The 21,234-nt window shown below is 31.9% G+C and overlaps 1 protein-coding gene, 1 non-coding gene and 1 pseudogene across 2 annotated transcripts; 2 read left to right on the top strand and 1 right to left on the bottom strand.

Moving 5' to 3' along the window:
• The first annotated feature begins 1,391 nt into the window (after positions 1-1,391).
• On the top strand, positions 1,392-3,598 carry LOC125587031 (annotated as a pseudogene).
• Positions 3,599-4,420: 822 nt separating this feature from the next.
• LOC111209889 lies at positions 4,421-6,974 on the top strand. Its single transcript, XR_007323758.1, has 2 exons — positions 4,421-6,566; positions 6,642-6,974. It is a non-coding gene; the product is annotated as an uncharacterized LOC111209889 (transcript).
• Positions 6,975-19,210: 12,236 nt separating this feature from the next.
• On the bottom strand, positions 19,211-19,876 carry LOC125587030 (pre-mRNA-splicing factor 38B-like). Its single transcript, XM_048757118.1, has one exon. It carries the CDS (start codon positions 19,874-19,876, stop codon positions 19,211-19,213), a length of 666 nt encoding a protein of 221 aa, XP_048613075.1.
• Positions 19,877-21,234: the final 1,358 nt, after the last annotated feature.

The raw sequence follows: 21,234 nt of genomic DNA, 5'->3' as shown, positions 1-21,234 counted from the left end.
TGGTTAGTAAGTAATCATGACACTATTACGACGCTTTCGTTCTGTCACTAAATGTAACAAATTGGTTACCGAATATATTTGTCACAAAACTTGTGACATTTTTGTTACGTAAAAAAATTTGTGACGACGGTATTGTAACCATTAACATTTGGTCACTAATTTGTCACAATATTATTATTGTGACGAAAATACTTTTATTGTGACCAATTTTTTTGTCACAATATGTTAATTTTTTTGTAGTGCAACACCGGATGATCTTCAACGTCTACTTCATATTGGAGAGCTTCGTGGATTTCCCAGGATGATAGGAAACATCGATTGTATGCATTGGGAGTGGAAGAATTGTCTCACCGCCTGGAAAGGACAATATTCTCGTGGTTCGGAAAAACCCACAATCGTTTTAGAAGCGGTTGCTTCATATGATCTCTGGATATTGTATGCGTTTTTCGGACCTCCAGGTACCTTAAATGATATCAATGTTCTTGATCGCTCACATGTTTTTGATGACACAATAAATGGCCAAGCTCCGAAAGTGAATTTCTCGGTCAACGGAAGAGAGTATCATTTGGCTTACTATCTCACCGATGGTATTTATCCGAAATGGGCAACTTTTATACAATCTATTCCAATTCTACAAGGGCCGAAAGCAGTTTTATTTGCTCAACGTCAAGAAGTTGTCCGAAAAGATGCCGAGCGTGCTTTCGGAGTCTTGCAAGCTCGATTTGCCATTGTTAAAAATCCAGCACTTTTTTGAGGTAAAATCAAGATTGAGAATATTATGAGAGCATGTATCATACTCCATAATATGATAGTAGAAGACGAACGAGATGAATACATTCAATTTGATGTTTCAGATTTCCAACAAGGAGAAGACAACAAAAGTTCATATGGGGATCTCACGTATTCTACAGATATCTCTACAAATATCGCCAATATGATGGATGTTCGAACTAGAATTCATGATAGACAAATGCATCAACAACTACAACAGCTTAGTTTCGATGCTTTTTTTAAATTATTATCATTTATTTTAGTAATCTTTGTTTTTATGTTTTTATTTTAATATATATATTTAAAATTTTATCTTTAACTATATTTTATGTAATAAATAAATTTTAGATTCAAAAAAAAATGTTTAATAATTTTTTTTATAAGAATCCATAACTTAAAAAACTACCAATAGAAGACTAATTTTAGGTGTTTTAACATAATTTCTTAACTTAATTTTAATACTATAATATAGTCTAAGAACATTGCAATAAACCCGCTCTAAGTTTTCAAAATCAAGTCTACGCACCTGAGAAGATTTGGTCAAACTCAGAAGATTTTCTGTTGCATTTAGTCGCTGAAGTGGGATATAAATAAACCCTAAAAGCTGTTTAACTTGACAATTAACATCAACCAAGAAAAAAAATGTCTCCTCATCAAATGAACAAGCTAATTACCATTTGATTATTTTCCTCTCCTTCACATTAACAACTCTAGCGGAAAACTCCGAGCTCGCAGGCGTTACTCAATGCAAATCCGGACCACGAGCATCGTTTTGTAACAACAACAAAGAAGCGAAGACACTCAAAGTCATAGCTATTTTTTCCATCTTAGTTGCGAGTGTGATCGGTGTTTCTTTACCGTTAGTTACACGTAAAATCCCAGCGTTAGGACCAGACCGAGATTATTTTGTAATTGTTAAGGCAACTTGCAACGGGTTACATGCACGTATTACCTGACTCTTTTGCTGATCTGAACTCCTTTTGCTTGCCAAGAAAACCGTAGAGAAAGTTTCCGTTCACGACGTTTATCGCTGATCTCGGCTTTGCTCACGTTGATGGTGGACTCTTATGCCATGAGTTCGCAGAAGAAGAGAATGTTGAAAACTCAAGCAAACGACGTCGTTGACACCCTAGAGAATGGATCTCACGTATTGGAGAAGGAACACGGGAGTGATGTCGCGGCCAACACAAAATCACAGTTTATTAGATATCAAGTCATTGCTCAACATGTCAAGAGGTGAAAGGCCAATCAAACCACTACAAAAGTTTCAAGATATGGAATAGAAAATGGAACGAGGAAGGGGTAAACATGGTCGTCGAAGCCGGGGTAAACGTGGTTGTAGAGGCCGTGGGAACCATCTTCCAACTACCTAGGTTTCTTTACCTCTCTCTTGTATCCCTAAGCTTATTCTCATAAGTTTGTATTTTCTAAGATATTTCTTAGCTAAATATGAGGTTTGTCTCATCATACTTTCTCAAACTTATGGTTGTTAACCATACATTTGTATCTTCCTATGTTTTTAAATTTGAATACCCTTTTACAAAAAAAAAAAAAAAGTCATTGCTCAGGTAGGCAAATGATTTCCAGTTATTATATTTTTAATTTAAATTTGCATGTTCCAATATCTTATGAACCCTGATTTTGTAATAATCAATTCATGCTAGGTCTTGGAGCTAGGGATTGTGGTGCACTCGGTTGTATGCCAATCATCAATTGATTGTACGTAGTGTAGTTCTCACTGTACAACCTCGTCATGATATGTTGTTGTGTCTTTTGTTGGTTTCGTAGGCGCAATATGGCGGGAAAACGAGATGGGCAATGGTGTTTTTCTTCTCGGTCACCACACCGTTCGGGATCGCTTTAGGAATGGTGTTACAAACGGTATACAGCCCAACGGCATTGATTGTGGTCGGGGTCTTAAACGCCTGTTCGGTCGGTTTATTGAACTACATGGCACTTGTTGATCTATTAGGTGCAGATTTTTTGGGACCAAAGTTGAAAGGAAACATGAAGCTCCAGACGTTGGCTTATGTTGCTGTTTTCCAAGATGCTGGAGGACTGTTTTAATGGCTAAATGGGCTTAGAAAACGATTCAAAATCGAGTTTGTAATCATCTGTATCGACTTCTTAGATTTATTCTGTAAATGCCCTATGATGGCACGTAATAAGCACAATGATGGCAGACCATACCATCTTTTGTTTTAGTGATCAAATAAACTCATGTTTTCACATTGGCCTCATTATGTTTCATTCGATATAGTTTTAGTATTTTGATAAAAATAGAGAGCATAGCAAAAACTGGCCATGCCTAAGATCCGTATATTTTTCAAAAAAGCTGTCAGTTTAATATTAGTTAGAAAGATCTCGAAAAATCAGAGCTACCACGAACTTACAAAATAACATTTTTTGTTTATCAATTATTTGACCCTGTGCTTTGCTTTTCTGGCGGTTTTTATTTTAACTTTGCTGCCTAAGAGCAAGTCCATTGGTTAGAGACCATTATGGGTTCTAATGAATAATTTAATAGTTAATTTTGTGATTTGAAAAGTTTAGAACTCTTGTTAGTTTAATTAAATTTTTCATTATCCAATAGGAGAACCTCGTTGAGGTTCTTAATTTTTTTTTTAAAATCATATTCAAAATACAAATACAAAAAAGCATTGGGTTGAAAGAGAACATAGAAAAATATCTTGTTGATGTTAGAACAAAAAGTTCTTGGTGTAAAAGTTGAAACTAAGATCTTACATAGTTTATTTACCGGGTCATCTGCAAGTCCTTTTGCAATTTTTTCAACATACTCCAGCATTTTGTAATTAGGAACAACCATGACAATGATATCATCTTGTTTCTCCACTGGTTTACGGTCACTTAAGCTGCATTACAACATTGAACTTTAACTCTTTGACAAGAACATTTCAAAAAGCACTATGAGCTATCAAACATCCATCAGAGACTGCATGTAGAGAAGTTTCATAGAACTCACCTGACAACCAGTTTCCTTAATAAGTGTCTCCAAGAAAGCTCCCAAGAGCTCCACCTGCAAGATTCAAGAGTCAGACTCAGGGAGAATAACTAGTGAATGATGATCACAAAAACCACTAGCCCTTACAATAGCTCTTGTTCCTCCCGAGTTCACAAACAAGGCGCTTGCTTCACCTGACTGTCGAACAGCTCAACCAAATCATTAGGCAAACAGCTGAAAAATTAAAATCAATCTATATATCCTTTGAAAGAAGATAACTAAAGATCTACATGAACTTGTTGCCATCATTTACTTGCAAAAAGACATAATTTTCAAACCATGTGTTCGCTTGTTGACGCACAGAATGACATAAACATTAAAGAAACAGAGCAAAGTGACCAATGAGTATCATCTCTGATGGGTAGAAGATGGTGGTGGCTTCTGTTTGTAGTAGCGCATGAATAACTTTGTTCTCCTCTCTCTTGGTGATCACAAGCTCAGATCCACCAAAAAGCTCCACGATATTAGCTGATTCATCAGCTACCACCAGAGAAGTCTTCTAGCTTTGCATCTTCTTCATCACCACCATCACCGTAATGCAAACATGAATCTCTCAACCTGCATAGCAACGATAAACTCTTTGAAACCAAGATACCCTTGTCTCTTAGCATCTGCAATTGCCCATACCTATCAAAGAAGGAAGCTTGAGAGGTCTCTTCGAAGGCGTTTTAAGTGTTCTGTAATCGAGCAATCGATTTCACAGCCCATCCATTGCCATCGTCAGCTTCTCTCGTCATCACCTTCTTGTAGAATCTCTTCCCCACGATCAAACCCGTCATGAAAGACGTCGGCATCGTCACCGAATCCGAATCGTTGTTCCGTCGTGGGTTCGGAGCTTTCACGAGGATGTGCTTCTCGTTTCCCTTGTCGAACGAACGGAGATGAGGAAGAAGGTTCCGATGACTGACCATCGGATTCGGGTTTACGAGTAGACAACGATCATCGTCGAATCGATTTGGATATTTCTTCTCCAATCGATTTCTCAGAGCAAAAACAAAAACAACGCCGAAGAGGAAGAGGAGGAGGAAGAGGAAGAGGAAGAGAGAGAGAAGGCAAAACAAATTAGCCAATAATAAAGTTACACGTATGGGGTTTTTAGTGATTCCATAGATGTTGGTTTAGGCAGCGGTTCTCTTCCTTTTTCTTTTTTTTTCCATATTTTTTTTGTTTTTTTTAAGAACTCTCTTTTCACCCCTCTCATGGAGGTGATCTAAGCCTTTATAAAATGTTTTGATTGGTACAGCATTAGCATCATGTTCTACATTATCTAATCAATAATTTTAAAAAAACTATTTAGAGAAGCATTTACTAAATGTTAATGCTCTCCAAATGTTCTCTGGCCAATGCTCTCATATGAAGTTTTTAAAAGAGCATTTGCATTTATAATTTATAAAATTAAAGAAAATATATAATTTATTTATTTATTTTATTTAATAATAGCACAAAATAATCTTATATCCAGAAAATAAAATTTTATTTCTAAAATTAATTTATAATAAAAATATTTTTTTAAATAGTATTTCACATTTAAAATATAATATAATTTAACAAGTACAGCTCCTTCAGCATACTGCTTCTATAGCATACTGCTACTGCTAATGGCAATGTTCTACCAATCATGGCATATGTACAATAGTTTCAATGCCTTCTCCATTTTCAATATCTTTATTTTTCCCTTTTCACATTCCAGATCATCTTTTTTCTCTCACACCTCATTTATTCAACACCCACTTCATTTTATATTTCTACAATAGTTTTGTTTAAAAAAATTCAACACCCTACCCTACAACTTTTAATTCATATTTTTGTTTTAAAACATAACAATTACATATTAATAATTAATTTAAAACTAAAATAAAATAAATTTTTAATAATATTTATTTAAATTATTATACTAAGCTTATTTTTAAATTGATAATTATTGGGATTTTGGAAGTTGAACGAAAAATTAGAAGAGTTTTGAGTGTTAAAATAATTATTATTAGAATCCATTTAACCAAAAAAAGTTTAAAACACTAAAATAGTTGATTATAATGAAAAATGACGATTTTTTTGTATCCAAACAAAATAAGAGTAGTATCTATCTATAGATAAAAAAAATCTTGAATTTTGATATAAATTTATATTTTAAAAACAAATTTTATTATATAATAAATATATTTGAATTATTGGATGGGGATAAATATCAAGAGAAATCTATTCAGCCAATGAGCAAAACATTTAAATCTTATCCAAGTTAAAAAAGAAAGAAATCAGGTTAGGCCGCGCGCTTGATGCACACGCTAAATGTTTCTGGCCAACCACAAAGTGACACGTGGCAGTGCGGACCACAAATTTTTTTTTTCAACTGTTGAAACTTTTCTACTCTTGTTGATGCCACGTACACAAACACATTTTGGGTGGGTGAGTTTCAGTACCTCCATTGTGAGTGGTCTAACGATGCAAATCAGCAAAGTTGAACCTAAAGATTTGGTCAAGACCATACCAAAATTTTGACATGTTGCAGATGCTGTGCTTACATTGAGTTAAAGGTAATAATAGATTTGGCTTTTCAAGACCGATATGTTGATATCAAAGACATAAAAGTAGTCAACACATATATTAAGTTGCCATTTTCATGCTTCTTAAAAGACTATTTAAAGGTCTCATCCGTCAGAAAACAAACATCATCTGACAGTAAAAACATAAACACTATAAACACGATATTTTAAAACCAAAGAAAAGATGGCATCGAAGACAACATTGTTCATTTTGTTCGCCCTCTTCCTTTCATGTAAGTCTCTCTCTATCTCTCTCAGCATACGATTGAAAAATAGCTTAATTCTAATGTACTTCTAAAACTGAACAGGCATATTGTTGGTGAGCGTTCCTGGAGTTGAAGCGCAGTTGATAATTCCATGCAAGACAGCAGCTGATTGTAAATCGAAGCTTTTTTGTTCCAACGGAAGTCCGCAATGTGTGGTTAGACAATGCCAATGTGCGAGCGTCAAACCAGTTAAACTGATGAGGACAAATACTCATGTCCATCAAGAGAATCTTTGATTGTGCTTCTCATCATCAATGGCCGAACAATTTATATGCTTGCATTGAAGGAAAATGTACTTCTTTGCCTTTATAACCAAATTTCTATTTTAATTAATTTCTCGTAAGTTTAATAAAACACAAAAAATCTCTTATATAATTTTGCTCTCCTGTTTCCAATAACAAGCAATCGCATACGAATATATAATTTCGTTTCTCACTATTTGAATAAGGTCCAATTTACCTCTATCCAAAATTACAAATGAAAAAACTACAGCACTAAGAGCTCAAATGGTATATCAAAAGTGATGCTATAACAAAAAGTTCGTAAAAGTTAGAGATATGATACATCAAATTTTAATTAAATATTTTGAAATATATGTATTTATTCTATTCAAAAAAAGTTAAACATGAAATTCTGATCGAAAAAAACAAATGAGTAATGAATGATTTTTAATATCTATATTATTAAAATATAACTCATGACTTCTTTTATGTGTGATATTTTGAATGGACCATCCCTAGAAAATTGTTTATATTTTTTTTGTATTTTCGTGATAAAATCCTAACAACCTATTTAATTCTCTTTTTATTCCATCAAAATATTATACGATATGCATAATTTCAAAAATATAATATTCCAGCAATATATAGTTATATTTGCATATAACCATTTATAATCTACTTAACAATAATAACATTTAATTATTCTAGAGTTTATACTTGTATATGATCTAATTAATAATAATAATAACATTTATTAGGCAAATACAATAGTGTTAGGATTTTTAATATTTGATTTGATTTTATTATTTTACCTAACAAATAATAAAATCAAATCAAATATTAAAAATCCTAACACTGTTATATTTGCATAATAAATGTTATTATTATTAATTATATTATACATGTATATTTTGTTAACAAACATGTATTGATAAATATATAATATTTTTAAATACAATACTATAGATTCAACCATATACTGTTTTTATAATAAATTGTTAAATATATATATATATATATATATATATATATATATATATATATATTGTAGTGATGAATTTTTCATGCGTGATTTTTTAATTCGAACCATTCTATAAAATTTTATCAACTTTTACATAAATTAATTATAATATTTTATATTTTTATTTGAATAAAAATAATTTTTTTTGAATATTTTCTAACTAAAAAAAACAAAAAATATAAAAGTAAATATCTAATTTTTTTTAATATTTGTGAACAACCTTAAACATTATATATTTGTATCAAGAGGGAGTATAAACTAAAATATTTAAGTATAAAAATAAAACATCGCACGGTTGTGGAGGACAAGATCTAGTTTGTAATTAAATCCACTTAATTAAGATGTCACATGTCAAGCGTACTATTCACATGTTTGTATTCACAGTGTAATTTGCATAAACTAGATTGTTTTTTGAAATGTCAGTGTCTTATACATGTGTTTGTAAGTAAAACAAACAGAAAGTCTCTCAAGTCTCTTCAAATATGGCATCGGAGTTTGGTATCTCTAGGGATCACTGCCTGTAAAATACTTGGGTCTGCCCCTGTTATCCCGCAAGGCTCGGCGAATGGTATCGCTATTTGAAAAAAAAAATGCATGCCTCCAATTCTAGGGGGTGTATTGGAAAGAGAGTTTTAAGTGACTTTGGGATTTTTGTTAAAATTTAACATAGAACTTGAACAAAATTATTAAAATTATATTAAATTCACAGTTATTCAACACTAAAAAATATTTAGGAAAAAACTTTTGTGATATGGATTCTAGGAGAGTTTACATACATTTTTAGTTAAAAACAGTTCCGATGGAATAACATCTCCTCACATGGTATTTGAAGAGTATTGAAAATAATAATAAAAAATAAAACTTTCTACGAAAAAGTAAGTGCCATACCTTGTCGAGCAAGAACTGAGAGACGTCTTCTTGCTCGGGGCCAAAGATCCGACTAGACGACTTCTTTCTCCAGAGGAAACCAGTCTTGGAGTTGTAAGTAAAAACTGGCATTTTTGAATTCAAAGCACCACTTGGTCGACGATATATATGTCTCTGTGAGCACGAAGAAGAAGATTAAATTCAGATCACAACATAAGTTACATCAGCGTGAAAATGCTTGAAGGAGATTGAAGGAGTTCATCCTCCTGATTCTTCCTTTAATTATAAGATCTTTGACCTAAAATTCTCCACAAGAGAATTCATTCAACAAACCCAGAAAAAGCCGAGCTCACATATGCAACGAAACTGCCGCAGAATGTGAGACCCTCACGTCTCATCCCAACTTCAAAAATATATAAAATAAGTCGATCACAGTTTTGCATGAGCGAGGTCAATAATACATATCTGCTCGATTCATTCATCAGCATTGATTCAAAAGTCAGAGCTTTGATGAATATACAAACTAAAGAACTACAATCTGCACATTCACAAAAAGCTGAAAAGGTCAGTCCATATCGAAGTCTTGCAACACAAAGTATTCACTGCAGTAGCTTCGATGACTCTTCCAGCATACCAAAGGTTGACATGTTTCATCACTTAAAGCAGAAGACTTACGGTAGCACTACATCTTTCTTGGGTGTTTGCAAGGGTGAAGGAGCATGTTACTTTGTCTCCAGTCTTTCCTTTCTTAAGTGAGTTATTCACTGTATAGACAAACGTTTTCTTACACCTCAGGAACGTTGTAACTATCTGAGCTTTAGAAGCACTGAAATCAATCAACGTCTTGACGTAATGGCAAAGACTTCCATGTTCTCGAACGGATCTCCTCTACGGGTTAAATTATTACCCTTTCAAATCATCTAAACAACCCTAGAGTTTATTGGAAATATCTACCAAATCACATATAAATTTCTACTTTTATTTTTCTAAATTTTACTAAACCACTCTAATAACTTTTAAATCACCCTATAACTCATCAAAATTAAAATCTTCCAAAACTCTTAGTTCAATACACCCATCTTAGATTAGACTAGTCAACAAAAAATATTTACCTTCTAATTAATTAGGTCTAATCAAATCAAGCTTAACTAATACAAGAAATTTTCATATTCTAATTTTGGTAGTACTAGATAAAGTAAAAAGATAAATTATGATAGAGAGTATATATTGAGTCAATATATAGATGTATCATGTATCTTTTCAGATTAAAAACTTTGCCAGCGCTATTATTATTGCATGTATAAATTAAAAGGACAAATATAATCGTATAGAAAGAACTATAAAATTATTTTTATATGATTCATTTTTTGTTATTTTTATTAGACAGTAATAAAAGGCACTAAAATCTTAATTTTGCTTATATTTATATGTAAATAAAAGCAATACTTAACTTTTTTAATCTGCGTCTCCAAAATTTTAATACCGTCTCTAAGCTAAAATTTCTATAGTTTAAAAAATTAGTGTAATGAAAATCATCATGATTGTATATATTTCAAAAGAAGGCAATATAAGCACGACATTTTATTCTTCAATTAATTAATCATACATCCGGCGAATTTGCATTTGTCAACATATATAACAATGACATGTAGCGTAATGACTTGCATGATCGGAAATACACACTTTGTATTTGCACGTTTGAGGGCCCACTCCATTACAATCAGAGTTTCTATTGCAGCGCGTAGTAAGTTCTATTGGAGGACTAATCGCTGGAGTAGTAGTAGTACGAACTTGATAATCTTCGGCCGGAGGAAGACAATGGCAATCAGGATCTCTGTCACCAGGACAGCGACACATACCTTCACCTATTTCTGGCCATCCTCTCAGTAACGCTTCAGATATCAACAATAAATCTAATTATGAAAAAAAAAGAAAACTTTGGTAAGTTTTGCTTCCCAAAGTAGAATATATTTTTTATTCAAAGCTTTGTGGTGTGTGTATTAATATTATATAAGTGTTCCAAAAAGTGTATACTTACAAGATGCAATAGTAAGAGCGAATATGAAATGAATGATAGGTTTCACCATAGTATTCGGATTTTTGAAATCGATTAGAGCTTTTCTTTTTGGTGTGCATAAGATTTTCTATCTTTTTATATATAAGAGAGCCAGAGAGAGGATGCCAATTGTAGAAACTTTGACTATTTGTTACATGTTTAACTAAAAAATATGTATACTAATATCCATAAAACAAACAAACAAAATATGTTCATTATATTCTGCAGAATAATCTGTAATATTTCTCAATTTATAATGTTTAATTATCCAGCATTAAAAAATACGTTCATTATTTAGTTAATTGACTTCATCAGTTTTATTTTGTCAGCAATTGACTTCATCAGTTTTATTTTGTCAGCAATTGACTTCATCAGTTTAAAAGTTACATAAATGTTGGACTTAACAAGGTAATAATATATAAGCAAAATATTTGATTTTTTAGTATATTTAGAATATTTTTAAATATTAACTTTATTGAACTTTATTGTTTAGTCAACAATTGACTTCATAAATTTAGAAACTACAAGAATATTGGACCACTATCATGGCTATGCAGAAACTTTGACTATTAGTTGTATATTTAAGATTGTTATTATTGGATATACATCACTTATATGATAAGTACAAAGCAGTTAGGATAAGTACGTACTCTAGCGTATCTCTTATGTGAATATTCCTCTACATATTCTCTTGTTTTAACTATAAATATTTTACGCTTCCTATTCAAGTTATACAAATTCTATAGTTATCCTATTGATAATTTAACAACATAATTAACTTCATCTATTCTGTTAAAATAGAAATCACATGTATGATTTATTTTTTTAATGAAAACATCATATTTCATTTATTTCTAATTAAAGTTTGGCATCACTTATATATCATATCTTATATAACAACTTCACCTATAAAAATGTCTTAACTTTATTTTTAATTATAAAAATCTTTTGAAAAAAAATCTAACAAAATCTTACTAAAAGTTTTAAATATTTTTATAAAATAATGCATTAATTTCATAATTAGTAGTGTAATATTATTACAAATTAATGTTAATTAAGATTTTATTATAAAATAAAAATATGTGTGCTATTTTCATAAACTTTCTAATTATAGTCTATATTATACTAAAATAGAAGTACAATATGAATTAAATATAAAAATATATTAAATCTATAAATTAACTTATATATTTTGAAAATCTTTCATTTAAAATATCATTACCATTATAACAGGTTAAAATTTGTAAATTATCTATAAGAATATTAAAATAATAAGTCTAAATTATTTTAACATAACAATATAATTAATTATAAAATTCTGCTATATACTAAAATTATAGATGCTAAAGTTTATTTTTGAAGGGAAAATTTTATGTTTACCACTTTCATGGTACCATTTTTCATCTTTACAACCACTAAAAAGAAATTTTCAAAAATACATTCTTCATTAAGTATCAAAAGACTTTTATACCCTTGTTATCTATATATATAATAAATTATTATTTAAATAAAAAAATTATGTTTTCGAATTATACTTTTTCGAATTCGAACTTTTTTATAAATTTTTTTTTATATTTTTTTCAAAATTTCTTTTTGAAAATCGAAAATTATGTTTGAAACTATTTTTTTAAATATATTTTTAATTATTTATTTATATATTTATTAGAATCCTAAATTTCATATTCCAAAAACCATACCATACCCCACTCCGCAACTTTAAACCCTAAGTCTAAATTAGTTAATCATAGGGGTATTACCCACTTTTATCTTTCATTAAAAGTGAAGATAAAAGTGGGTAGTGTTAACATGAAAATTGGCACTATGAATGTGGTATTTGTGGTAATTTCTCATTTTTGAAACACAACAAGGAAATATAAAATGATCATAAACAAATATTTGTTCTATAGTATAAGTAAATAAATTTAAAAATAGTTTGTATGCAAACTTTAGAAATTTAAAAAGAATATTTTGAATGAGATTATCTATTTGATGATTTCAGATGAATTTATTGTACCGAACTTGAAATTATATTAGTATATAATAACAATTAATAACAAAGTAAAATGTATTGAATAAATATTTATATATTAATAATGTCAAATAAAAAAACTTAATCAATAAGATTACAAAATTACATTATATAAAACATTAAAATGTATATCATATATTTAAAATATTTACGATTTTATCAATTTATATATTTTTAAAATGTATAATAGCCGCACAGACGTGCGGATTAAACTCTAGTTATTTGATTACATGATGAAATATCTACATAAATTTTTGACTGATTTAACCAATTTTGAACAAAAGGGGTCATGTAATGAAGTTCTAATCTATCGAGATGAATATAGTTAGAACTGAACTATAATATCACGTATTATAAGATATCACGTATTATAAGAAAATATGAAGTGAAATGATTAATCACCTCATAAGAAAATATGGAGTATAAAAGATATTTACTTTTTGCCAATTGCTTATTGGTTGAAAAATCACGGAGTTAACATTCTCATTTACCAACATAAAAAAAGTAGAAAAAAACTTGCTTGGAGGAGTCATAAAAATTAAAAACGTTGAAGTATACAGTAACATGAAATTCCCCAACTTCTTATCTCTTTAATGATTGTCTTTGCAATGAAATTCATAAAAGACAAAACATTTACGAAACATAAATATCATAAACTAGTTATCAAAACTTTGAAATTATGTGTGTGGCGGCAAGCTCGCTTATCTCACGGAAACTCGTCTAGTAAATGTATATCATTCAAGAGCGGTTCTCCAGATCACACAGATCACCGTTATCGTCGTTGTGTTGCTTCCGGTGACCCTCGAACCCCTATTAATTTCAATCTCTTTGTCTATCTCACTCTTCGTGGAACTTAATAGTGTTATTTAGGTTGTTGTCATCATTTCTAAGACATTTGCACATAAATTGATAACCTCCTCATATGTGGGCTTGGCAGTTTGGTTCATTTTGCTTGTGTGTATTTGGGCTACAAATCAGAAAATGGCCATTACCACTGTCTTTTTCTTTCTCATCCTCTTTAGAGAAAATAATTTATCAATAAAAAAGGGATTAAGTGGACCAGCGATTGATACAGTTTCTATCAAAAATGCATATATCCAATTTTCTTTTGTGGCGGATATGAATTCTGACCGGCTTAATGGAATTTAAAATCACATAAATGGATCAGCCACATATCCCATTTACTATTAAGTAAGGAGAGATATCGAAAATTAGTTTGCATGTGTAAAGAACAATATAAAGTTCTTTTAACCCAAAAAGAAAAGTTCAATTTTCCTGCTGGAAAAAGAACATTATGAGGTTTGTTTGTTTAGATATGGTATCCGGAATATATAGACAAATCAAGATATGTTCGCACAAATGTGTAAACATATAATGTGAATGGATAGATATGTCTTGATCACAAGTAGAGAGGCATGATTTGACCTACGCATAGTATTATCTAGAAATGATTCGGGCTCTTACCATGGAGAAGTTGATTTGCCTCGTGAAGGGAATAATATAATAAAAGATTATAAAAGTATTGTTTGCTAGCTATCATAACTTAGATGCCTTAATAAAACTTAAAGAGTATTTGTACTATAAACCAAATTCTATAGTATTCACCCAATTCACTATAGAATTTATACCTTTGTTTACGAATGTGAGAAAAGAAATTGACCGATCCAGCTCGTCTGTGTTGCTGTGTATCTACGGTTAAAACTGGAATTTTAAAATCAATATACCAATATAATGTATAGTATATTTTAATTGGATATCATATTATAATATATATTAGAAATATTCAGTCAATTGGTATACGAAGCTGGGATCTCTGTGAACAAGGCTAAGAAGTGTTAGATGCTCTTATACAATTGTGGGAGCACCAAAACAATAACAAAAAAATAGTAGCTCTCCTTAGTTGAGTTTTTTGTTTGTTAAAGTTGTTAGGTATCGTTTTGTTTAATGTATTTGGTGGCATGGCTGTTCATTAAGGGCTATTGCGAAAAGAGAATTAGCAAGTAGCAACTATGATTAAACCCTATAAACAGTGGAATGCGTAGAGCATTTTGGATCTAACCCACGTCTCCTTTTTTGTTTTTTGTTTTTTGTTTTTTGTTTTGTTCACAATCCACGTCTCCTAAGTCCTAAGTTGTTATCATTTGGAACTTTTTATTTTAGAACCATTTACAATATATAAAATAATAATTAAATCACACAAACCAAAATGGGGATTCCAACGTTTTGAAGTTGACATCTGCTGACGCCAGTTTGCAGCAGTTACTGCGAATGATTTATTTCTATTAATTAAATCAATATAAATCCTTGTCTTCATTTGATTTCCTCCAAGATCACTTGATTAAATCAATATAAATCCTTGTCTTCATTTGATTCCTCTAATTACACATTCCTGTCGCTTACCAATTGGCTTCTTCGTGCGTGGGGCTCATTAGAGATAATTGTGTGGCTCTCCTTCGTCGCAAAAAAAAAACAATATTAAATACCTTTTTAAAATGGATGTGTTGATTTAATATATTAAATTTGTGGTTTGACACTCTAATTCGGATAATCTGCCTCTTCAAGTCAAATTCGACTACTCAATATTGTTAGCACCGTAATAGAGATAGAGATGGAGTTTACTCTAATATATTTCTCAAAATAATAATTTTTAATTATAGTAAAAACAGAAATTGCTATTTTTTTTATTTATAAAATAAAAATAACAATTTCTATTATAGAAGAAAAAATAAAAATGGATTAAAGCAATTTTACCTTTACATATTATTATAAAAGTAAAAATAATAATGAGTTAGAAATGCTTTTAGCACAAAACAATGATAGAAAATGCTACTAAATAAAATTAACAAAATTGGCAAGGAAACTCAAGATACTACGGAAAAAGAAAAAGACGCAGAAATTAATCAGAGATGATAGAGCTCTGATATCCTATAGAACTCCATGGACGGATAGAGACACATTACGGTATTAGTACCCGTCTTCTAGTTAGAGTATCACACAAATGCATCCTGATACTAGGTTTAGGTAACACTCACCTGACTTGACCGTGACCTATTATACATGATAATTAATTAAAACGCCTATATAAATGTTCAAGTGTGTCACCGGATCGACTAATAAAAATTCAGGAAAAAATCTTGAATGTTCAGTTAAATTTGATGGGAAATACATGTTTTGACAGTAACACACAGCAAAGAACTGGTAAAATCGTTTACGTATTTAATTAGATAGGCTTAGACCCAGAGATATTAATTAAAATAATTAGTGGCGGAAGTGTGAGTGGATCACTACCTTAATATGTTAATTATCGCTAGAACCAATACAGAAGAAGCTTAGTTAGTTATCAATCAATAAGTTAATCAACTATATGAGGTGCCGTACGTGCGCACGGGTTTTTCAGTTTGTATCAATACTGTTAACAAGCTGACGTACCGTGAGAAGCTTATGTGTCACTTATTATTAGGCTTGAAGCTTATGTGTTACTTATTATTAGGCTTGTTCACACACACACACACACATATATATATATATATATATATATATATATATATATACTGATTTTTGTTTTGAATTAAAATATTCTACAAAATAAAATGAACATCAGTATTATTTTTTACAATCTGTTTTTTTTTGTTATATCATAGTTGTTTGATTGTGAGACCAGATAGAACGGTTTACATCCGACTTTTGCTTTTATCATACTTTATGATCTTGGTAATATTTATGTCAACTATATACACTATCAAAACGAGATTATGTCTAACATTTTGGGATACAAAACTATGGCTATATCTTACATGGTATGACCGGATCCAAAAAGTTGATCAACTGATATCAATTTTCAAAATTTTCCAGCAGAGAAACACATAGTAATCTTCGGATTGCTTTTATAGAGTTAGTGACATCTTCTAGAAGGATATCTAAGGCGTACAACGAAAATGGATCAACAGTGTTCATTCAACACACAACACAAGTTTTGGCAAAGAAAAGGCGAGCTTATCCTCTTTAGTCCAATCACGAATAAAAATGTGAGGCTGCTCTGGGTGAAAGTGGAGACAGTGGTCATTATGTAATTTGCAAAATGGTGCACTTTAATAATCAATTTGTACCATAGGGTCATAGGCTCTTCTTAATGTCTCTCTAAATGGGTATATTTTGAAACCTGAAAGCTACCAAAATAATAGAAACACGAAATCTTATTTTCTTCTTTTAGTCATATAAAATTAGAAATTATAGGGTGACGCGTACCTAACACAGTTTCTCATTGTGATGTCCTATCACATGAAAACTTTTTACCACACAATGTCGACCGGAAAATATTTTCTTGATTATGTTAGGGAACAAATCACTAGAATATGGCCAATTAGAATGAATTATATGGCCTGGAGCTTTTGTGGAAGTTATCATCTTTTATTAAAAACAATTCATTTTCGATACATATTTATAAACTTTTATCATACAAACTATTACCTCCAACATATATGGATTAAAGAGATACTCATGCACATTTTCAATTTAACATCGGATTAACGCCATGTTATAATTTGTCAAATAGTGATTTTCAAATTAAACTATAAGCCTAGTCCAGTGAAAAGAAAACCACTAATGGAACTGTATGTCATCAGTTATTATATGAAAAGATATCTAGTTTAGTACACAAAGTTGATATATAATTTTTTAATAAGCTATTGCGACTGATAACTATCGAAATAGTAAATTCCCGATTAAAAAATTAAATTCATGGACTAATCTAAACTATTAAAAATCAAACGATATACATTCGTTTCATATAATGACGACAGCGACAAACAACTACAACAAATGATTATTAAAAAATGACAGGGCATTAGTATTGTTAGTGGTAGAACTCAAAAAAATAAATTGTAAATACCGCATTACCAAAAATTACCGATGACACTATCAACATCGAACGAACACTATATAATCGTTATTTTCGCCTACATTTGCAAAACTAATATAATAGGACCAAATTAAAGTTTTCTGAAGTCTTTTTAAGTCAATGGAAAGTACTGCACCATTTTTTTTCCTTTTCAAAGAACTCAATTGTGGAATAGACTATGAAGCAAGTAAGCATGTTAATCAAATGTTTAAGTTGCGTCTCGGTGAATTGGTGCGCCGGCCACCAGGCGTCACTACAGAATGTTTGGACCCACTCATTGCATTTCATGTCTCATTTATCAAATCACACCACCCTATCTTTGTTCTCATTTATCTTTTGTACATTACTTTTGGGCAATGAAGTAACATAATAGATCTTTACCTATTTGGGAATCTATACCCTCTCTCGGGAAATTACTACTAAATTGTTTTTGAAAATGGGAATACTGTAGCTGTGTTGGAGTTATCTTTATGAGCGAAGTACTGATGTAATAGTGAATATATGGTCACAGCGATTACATTACTTAGTAATTAAAAATGCAGTAGTTGTATACCGTACGCCCGTACGTAGTGGTCACCATAAACTGTTCAAATATAGTGTCTCGATGGGGCGGAAGCTGGATAAGAAGTGCCAATTTTGCTGAGACAAGAATGAATAAACTCTAAAAGAAAAGAACATTGAGAAAACTATTCTCACGCTCTTTTCTTGATTTAGAGATTAATAACAACATGGCACATATTTAGTTATTTGCCAAAAAAGTATTTTTAAAATTTTATTGGCAAAGATGAAAAAGATTGGAAAATATTTTTAAATATTTCATGCAATAATTCTAGTATGAAATAGAGGAGGGACCGAGAAAAAATTAGAGTTTTGACAAATAAAAAAAGACTAAAAAATGAGTTATAATTGTTGGATATAGATCATATCTAATGGATTTTGCTATTTAGATTCTAAATATAAGAACTTTTAAACAGACGTGGGGTTCACTTCAATATACTTCTATTGAATAGTCATTTTCAATAGAGTAAAAATAGATAATTTCGATTTCTTCTCATATTTATAGAAAATAGTAATTTTGATTTAAACTAACAAATAGAGATGAGCTGGAACAGATTTACTTCTTAATACTACTCCATCTGTTTCTAAATGTAGGATGTTTTCATTTTCCTAGATGAATTTTACTTTATTAAAAACTGTGCAACCAATCATATTTAATAATCTATTTTGTAATTAGTTGAATACCATTAATTTATAATTTTATTGTTATTTTCTAGACAAAAATTAAATTTTCTTAATATGTGTGTTTTTAAGTAAACATCATATATTTAGGAACAGATGGAGTATTATATAAACAAATATAAAAAAGGGTTGCAGTTGCTCTTGCGTTAAGAGCAGCATTAACGCGGGTTGCCAGGGAGATGCTTATGTGATTTTTGGTTTAAAAAAAAAGAAAATGATGTTATTAACCAAACATCGACACTTAATTAAGCTCAGGAAACAGCGGTGCTTGCCAACACGTGTCACTCTCTCAGCACTCCGCGTTTCTTTCTCTCTCTCTCATGAAACACAAGTCGTTCGTGTTTTTCTCTCGACGACTCCGTCATCTTCTCTCTAGACGAAACCAATCTCTCCGTCGACTCCACCATGATGGCTGAGTGATCAATCACGGCTGATGTCGCCTCGTGTCTCTCGATCTCCCTGAAGGCTCCGTGATCAATCGGCGGTGATGTCTCCTCGTGTCTCTCGGTCTCCTCGACGCCTCCTCGACGACTCCGCGACGATGATCTCTCCTGGTCTCTGTCGATCTCCTCGACGCCTCCTCGACGACTCCTCGACGACTCCGCGACGACTCCGCGACGATGATATCTCCTCGTCTCTCTCTCTCTCCTCGACGACTCCGCCATCTTCTCTCTAGACGAAACCAATCTCTCCGTCGACTCCACCATGATGGCTGAGTTATCAATCATGGCTGATGTCGCCTCGTGTCTCTCGATCTCCCTGAAGGCTCCGTGATCAATCGGCGCTGATGTCTCCTCGTGTCTCTCGGTCTCCTCGACGCCTCCTCGACGACTCTGCGACGATGATCTCTCCTGATCTCTGTCGATCTCCTCGACGCCTCCTCGACGACTCCGCGACGATGATATCTCCTCGTCTCTCTCTCTCTCTCTCCTCGACGAATCCGCCATGAATCTCCTCTACGAAATCAAAAAGAAAGGTAAAGAGATAGACATATATGTCTCTATCTTTGTTTATGTCTCTGTCTAATGATTTGTCTCTGTGTTTGTTTCTTCAGATGGACGGACCAAGAGACGGAGGCTGGTCAAACGAGACAACAACAATGAAGCGTCTGTGATTCAGGTAAAATTTCAACATGATTTGATTGAACGTTTGATAAAAAGACTTGGTTTATATTGTAACTGAGTTGAGATAGTATGAACTGAATGGTTTCATGTCCTAATTGCTTAAGAGTTCTCAATTGAATCGGGTCTCATGATAGCGGTTCTGTTTATCACTTGTTTCATGAATGGTTCTTGTCTTTATTGTTTAAGAGTTATATTAGATTGAAATAGCTTTTATCTGAATTGAATCGAGTGTCCTGAACAATGATTTATTTCTGTTTGTTTGTCTCTCTACCTCAGTTTCTCATTGTTGTTTTGTTTTTGCTTGTCTGTCTGTGTCTTGAGCTCCATCACTGAAGCAAAATAGGAAGGATCGTCTGCAACCAGAGGAGTTTATTCCTCTGCGCAAAACAGGTAAATGTTTAAAACTTTTACTGCCATTGAAAGCTTTATGGTTAGGTAGTTAATGTGTTTGGTGTGTTTGCATTGATGTTGTTAGTTAGGTTATTTAAAACTTGCTGTAGTCAAATGACTTTCTTTGGTTTGAATTGCCGATAATAAATTTTTTGCTTTAGTTTGAAGTGTCTAAATTTGTGGTTGATTATGGTTGTGAAACGGTAATAAATGGGAGTTAGATATATGTCAACTCGTAAACTCTTTTAAAACTCCTTCATTCTCATTCATCTAAAACAGATTCCTATCTGTTTTTTCTCTATTCTCTAACCTCGGAAATGGAATTTAATCCTTTTACTGAGCCTTCAAACTTTGTTGACCTGCTTAGCAGTCAACAGAATGTGGTCTTTGGTAATGTACCCGAGTCACAGCTTCCCTTCTTTGCCAGTCAAGACACACACGATTCGAACATTGGTGAAGAGACTCAAGGCAGTCGTAAGGAGAGGAGGACATGGTCTCCAACTGACGACATTGTGCTCATAAGCTCGTGGTTAAACACGAGCAAAGATGCAGTAGTGGGTCTTGGAAGCCATTTTTCATGCACATTGTTGATCGACTCTCGAACGAAGTTGACTTCTTTCGCCAAAAGAGAGATGGTCTTGGAAGGCTTGGTCTCTCAACACTCCAAAAGTGTACAGCAGCTATCCGTGTCTTGGCATATGGTACTGCGGCGGATGCGGTCGACGAATACCTCCGGCTCGGTGAAACGACAACTCGGTCATGTGTGGAGAATTTTGTGGAGGGAATAATTT

Source organism: Brassica napus, chromosome C5 (assembly GCF_020379485.1).
Source record: "Brassica napus cultivar Da-Ae chromosome C5, Da-Ae, whole genome shotgun sequence".
In the NCBI taxonomy this organism is placed as follows: Eukaryota; Viridiplantae; Streptophyta; class Magnoliopsida; order Brassicales; family Brassicaceae; genus Brassica; species Brassica napus.
Note: the sequence above shows the minus strand (reverse complement) of the source record. Positions and strands in the feature narration are given on the sequence as shown.

What these genes read in the sequence shown, in the direction of transcription:
- LOC125587030 (XM_048757118.1), bottom strand. Translation starts at nt 19,876, where the DNA reads ATGGCGGATTCGTCGAGGAGAGAGAGAGAGAGAGACGAGGAGATATCA.